At 47.6% G+C, this 5,667-nt stretch overlaps 1 protein-coding gene across 1 annotated transcript; it reads right to left on the bottom strand.

The window, feature by feature from the left end:
- Positions 1-895: 895 nt before the first annotated feature.
- On the bottom strand, positions 896-5,453 carry TLR4 (toll like receptor 4). The gene is made up of 3 exons (XM_036394067.1): positions 5,340-5,453; positions 4,400-4,566; positions 896-3,152 (listed from the first exon to the last, which is right to left on the bottom strand). The coding sequence occupies exons 1-3, from the start codon at positions 5,442-5,444 to the stop codon at positions 896-898; spliced, it is 2,529 nt and encodes an 842-aa protein (XP_036249960.1). The 5' UTR covers positions 5,445-5,453.
- Between the last annotated feature and the right edge of the window lie 214 nt (positions 5,454-5,667).

Genomic DNA, 5,667 nt, shown 5'->3' with positions numbered 1-5,667 from the left:
AAAGAACCCTCCCTCCCTGATGACAAAAGTACTCAGGTTCCCTGAGCAGCTGCCAGCTGGGCTGTAGGATGCCCCATTGCTCCCTGGAGGGTTTGTGGCCTGAGTCATGGTGCCCATGGAGGCAGGCACAAGACTTTCAGAATCCAAGCCTTGTTTCTGTTTCACAAAGTTTGTAGAGCCGAAAATCCTGTGTCTTTCCTCAGCCTTTGAGATTCTGGGGTCCACTCAAAGCAACAGACTGTGAAGTTCTTCTGAGTAAATGATCCCAAGACCCAAATCCAGTTTCAGAAGCAGCCAGATGACAGTCAGAGCATTGGTCTGTTCCTGCACCCACCAAACCTGAGGTATTGCTGGGCCACCTATGGGTGACAGCCACGGCCAAACACTGAGCTCAGGCAGCTCTTGTGGCCCTTGTCACTCCTCAACTGGCAAATTTCCTTGAGAGGAGCTGACCAGCAAGGCAGGGATTTCTGTAGTGATGTGGCAGTGCTTCCATCCACTCACTCTGACTCTGGACAGCAACAGAAGTGTCGCCCTGATTCTTTAAGATTTTCTAAGCCTTCTAATGTTGACATTCTTGTAGCAAGCTTTCTCACACACTTTCTGTAAATAACTCATTGTTTTGCATTCCTTTATGGAGGAGGAGAAAGTCGATGGGCTGTTGGTTTGTCCAGTGTCATTGGAGAGGTGGCACTGTCACCTTCCAATCCACTGTCACTCTTGGAAAACTGTAAATGTTGGAGTCAGAAAATAAACTTCCCTTTTTTCTTCACCTTGAGAACAGCGGTGTGCGCTTGTGTTCTTTCGTGTCCTATAGCGACAAGAAGAACCAACTTCTAAACACCATCCATCAGGCCAGGATGGCAGACAGGGCAGGAAGAACCCTTCTTTCTCTTCACATGAGTTTTTCCTCCTCGCGATTCCAATTTTTGCCTTCCATCAGCACTCCTGTCAGCTGCCTCCAGAAGATGTGCTTGCTTATTTCATTGTCTTTCCACTCCAGGTAGGTGTTCCTCCTCAGGTACCGAGACAGCCCCAGCCTCTGCCTCAGCAGGTCCTTGTTCACATCTTCCAGCACAATCATGATGATCCCAGCCTTGCCCTCCACCAGCTGCCAGGACTGGGCAATGTCAAACTCAAAGCTGCACCACTTGCTCTCCAGGAAGTCAGCGGAGATGACTGCGATGACATTCCTGCTGCTGAGAAATCCCTCCTGGATGATATTGGTGACAATTGGTATCCCTGGCAGGAAGTCCCTGTAGTACAGACACAGGTGGAAGGGAGGTCTTCCTCCTTCCAGGGGTTCCACCAGCTCCTTTGTCACCCATTCCTGGTCTTTGCTGGAGTGGATGACGAAGGCGTCGTAGGTGTCGCCTCTTTCTGCGTAGTGTTTGCAGCCACTGAGCAGCACCACGGAGTAGTAGAGCTGGAAGTAGTACCTGTAAACCAGTAAGAGGAGCACCACCACACAGAGCAACACAACCACAGAGGAGGCAACTTTGCCTGCATTGACGTGGCAGGAGGACAGATCAAAGGTTGTCAGGCTGACGTTGGCCACGTATGAGGGAGTGTGGCACAGCATCAGCTCCTCGTTCTGCAGCAGCTCCTGCTTCTCCTTGATCCATATCAGAAAGTCCAGGTACACACAGGAGCAATCAAACAGGTTCTGAGAGATATCCAACAGGAGCAGGCTGTCAGGCAGGATTTCCCTGGCTGAGTCCAACAGAACAGTCAGCTGGTTTCTGCTGAAATCCAGGACTCTGAGGGCTTGGAGTGGCTGGTAGACTCCAGGATCAAAAGTCAGGAGCTTATTGTTGCTGATGTTTAGCTCTTTTAGCTCAGAGAGGGCATCAAAAGTACTTTGATCCACGTGTTCTAATTTGCAGCTTGAAATATCCAAGGTGTGCAGGTGACTTAGGTTTTTGAAGTTGTTTGCCAGCTTATTGTCTGCAAAGGAGTTTCCTGCCATCTTGAGCACTTGCAAAGAGTTCAAGCCACAAAATGTACACTGGGATTTAACTTCGATTTTGGTGTAGGAAATATCAAGGTAAATCAGTCTCTGAAGGGACAGAAAGACGGGGTAGGAGCCAGGACCAAATAAGGTTGTGTGCTGAAGGTCCAAATATAACAAATTCTCCACATTAATGAAATCTCCAGTCAATCTGATATAAGAATTGAAGCTTAAGTTCAAGTGTTTCAAATTGGAACAATTTCGAAACTGAGGGGAACAGCAGCTGCTGAAGGTGAGTCTATTCTCACTCAAATCTATGACCTCCAGGTTACTGAGACCCTCAAACTTCTGCTTGAAGTTTTTGAGACTTCTGTTCTTGGTAATACGAAGCACTCTCAGCTCCTTGAAAAGCGACAGCTTCAGGGCAGGCACAGCATCAAAACCACATTTCTTGCATTCCAGCTGCTTCACTTTAGACCCCACAGGAACCTGGGATATCTGCTCAAGTCCCAGGTCCACCAAGCGAATAGTGGAGACGTTGCCTATGCAGTCAAAGAGAGTGTCTGTGTCATCGTCAAAGTCCCTGAGGCAGATCAGGACAAACTCTTCCATCTGCACCTGGCACAGTCCATCCAAGAGCCCCCTCTCAAAGTCCTGCTGTCTGTCATGGTCATTGAACACCCCAACTGTGAGTCTGCTGACCTGCAAACCAGCCAGGCCTTGCAGGGAAGCTTGCATCATGGAGCTCTCAAAAGCAGACCTGAGAGCCAGCTCAGCAAGGTGGATCCCTGCAAAGGCCCCCGGCTCTATGGATTTGATATTGTTCAAGGAAAGCACCAGAGTGAGGTTGAGCCTGTTCCCTTCCCTCAGGGCATCAAGGTCTCCTCTGGAGATAGATGTGATCCTGTTAGAGAAGAAGCTCAGGTGCCTGAGGGAGGTCATGTTGGTGAAATACTTGGGAAGCTTCAATGAAGTAATGCTGTTGTGGCCTAAATTCAGCTCCTGCAGAGTATGCAAGTGGCCAATAGGCAGCTCAGACAGAGAGGTCCTGTTGGTTTCCACCAGAACCAGTTTTTTCAGAGATGTTAAGCCATGGAAAGCTGCTTTTCCCAGGTGCTGGAGGGAATTGGCAGTTAAAACCAAGGTGGAAAGTCTATGGAGATCCATAAAGGAGTTATCTTCTATTGTATGGATGTGGCACCTGTTGGGCATGAAAAGAAAATATAAATGCATGAAACACTGTCCCTTCCTTGTTCTCTGAGTGCTGCTGTGACACCCTCAGGCTCAGCCTCATACTGGGGGCTGGCTTGGCTTTGCTGTGCTGAAGCATCCCTGGATGTGCAAAGGGAACTCTCCTCCATCATGAGACCTCCTCTCACCTCCTCCTCTAATCCTAAATTCAAAGCAAGAGACCTGGAGACCTGGTGAAGATCAAAAATTCGCGCAGGCAGCAGGAAAGAAGAATCCTAGCCATCAGTTTAGGCCAAAGTGACATTGTGATGACCATCACTGATGGAAGAACCAGACAGAGCCAGCATTCCCTCACACCTTGCACATCCCCACCCTCTGCCTGCCACCTCAGCCACACCTGGGCAGCCCCACTGGCACCAGAGCAGGGCAGCTGTGGCAGAGCTCACAGCTCTGTCAGCAGCTGGCATCTGGGGATGGCTCAGAGAGAGCAGAGACCAGGCTGTGCTGGCTCTGGAGGAGAAAAGGAAGAGGGGAAAATGAGCCCCCTAAGGTTTGTTTGATGCGGGAAGATCCAGAATTTGAGACCCAAATCCATTGTGCAGTGAATCCCAGCAGAATTAGTTTAATGATCCAGGCAGTGCCTCACAGCACATGTGCTCTGCCACTCAGCCACTTTGGAGCTAGAGCTGTGATGGGGCTGAGTGACATTTCTCAGTGAAACAATTTACCCAGAGAAACTGTTGTCTGAAGTCAATGGAAATTACACATCAATTCAAATTTGCTAATAGGCCTCCCCCATCTCCTCCCCCAGATATGTGAGGAGAAGGCAAAAGAGAATATGTTGATATTTTAACACAGCCTTTTAGAAAATGAATGTACCTTCATGTTATTTTTTTTAAACTGTGATTAGAAAAACAGCTCACCCAAGATGTTCCACTTCAGAGTTTTTGTAACAGTGAAAAGTCTGACATTTTTCTTGTTCACAGACAAGTGAAACATCTTCCTCCTCCTTCTCACATTCCAGCCTACAAGATCAGACTGACAGACCCAGCTCTGAGTGGAGGGTGTGCACTCAGTGACTGGACTAAAAGCTGTTCATCGCTTCACCACGGGGATGTGCAAAATGACAAACACAGGGACAAAGTCACAAGAAAAAAAAAATAAACAGCTAAGACCAATAGACCCCAAAATAAGGCACCATTGTAACCCAGCTGGTGAAGAAAAATTAACCAGTATCCACATAATAGATCCCATTACCTTGAAAGATCCAGAAATTGCAGCTCAGGGACTGATGCAAAATAATTTGAGCCCAGTGATTTCAGATTGCTGAAACTGAGGTCCAGGTTCAGGGTGGTGTTTGGGACTCCATCAGGAACTCCAGAGATGTTCAGTCCAGAGCATCTGAAAGTTGTGTTAGGGGTGATCTGTAACAGAGGCAGATCCCATCATGGTCAAGATCTGCTCTTCATGAAGTGCCAGGAAATGTCACTGTCAGGAAAGCAGGAGCAGAATCACCCCCCTTGCAGTTCATTTCTAAAGGAGCAGCCTTGAGTTTTGGGGAATAATCTTATATACCATAAACATTTTCCTCACTCCTAATAGAACCAGTCCTACTCCTCAGGAAGAGCTCCATTTCTGGCTGATTAAAGCTGGGACAAAACTACAGGACAACATTCCTTGAGGTTACAGATAGAGAGCCAGCAGGACAAACACTCATGGCTGCACTGCATGCCCAGGAACAGCTCTCAGCCCTCTTCCCCTGCACATAACCAGGCAGCTTGAACCAAAGTTATTCTGCAAGCAAATATTTGTCAGCAAAACTTTGCAAAAGGCAGTTGGTCCGTGTCAGGTACTTGGTGAAATCACTCTACTGCACAAACCAGGCAAAAATCTGTGTTTTGTAGAAATTAGACAAAATTTAGATCCCTTCCAAGGGAAATATAATCTATTATAATAACTGCACTGCAGCACCCTCAGAGGTACAGAAAGCCAACGAGAAGAAAAAGTTCTTGGTGCTGGTTCTTGTTCTCAGATGTTTTCGAGACTAGAATTTACTTCAAATACTTCAATCACCTTGATAAAAACCTTGAGGGAAAAAAAAAATAAAACTGGGCTTTCCTAAGAGGCTTGAGGCACAAACGTCCCAAGCAAAGGGAGAGAAACAGAAGGATTTTGTGCTCACACAGAGCTCACATACCTCCAAACAAGGATCCAGGAGGCAGCCTGCCAGTGGGGAAGGGACAAATGCCAGCAGCAGCAGCACCAGGAGTGTCCCCACAGGAAGGGCTCCTCTCCTGGGCATCTTCAGGAGGCCAGGAGTGCAGGAGAAAGGAGCATGGAGAGAGAAACCTGGGGACAGAAACCTCCTGCAGTGCCAGGAGTTGTGTTGCACCACTCCTGCTTCTCACACCACATCTCTGAGAACAAGAAGGGAAGTGAAACTTGGTCACTGCCTTGTTTCTACACACCCTTCTTGAAATTGTTAAAAAAAAAAAAAAAGCCAACAAGAAAAAAAAAAGAAGTAA

The sequence above is a fragment of the Molothrus ater genome, chromosome 20 (genome assembly GCF_012460135.2).
Source record: "Molothrus ater isolate BHLD 08-10-18 breed brown headed cowbird chromosome 20, BPBGC_Mater_1.1, whole genome shotgun sequence".
NCBI lineage: Eukaryota > Metazoa > Chordata > Aves > Passeriformes > Icteridae > Molothrus > Molothrus ater.
This window is presented reverse-complemented; position numbering and strand designations above follow the sequence as displayed.

Excerpts from the sequence above, each read along its gene's own strand:
- TLR4 (XM_036394067.1), bottom strand. The coding sequence starts at position 5,444 with ATGCCCAGGAGAGGAGCCCTTCCTGTGGGGACACTCCTGGTGCTGCTG. Across the intron at positions 4,567-5,339 it reads TCCTGGATCCTTGTTTGGAG|ATCACCCCTAACACAACTTT; the intron begins GTATGTGAGCTC and ends CCTCTGTTACAG. Across the intron at positions 3,153-4,399 it reads CAATTTCTGGATCTTTCAAG|GTGCCACATCCATACAATAG; the intron begins GTAATGGGATCT and ends CATGCCCAACAG.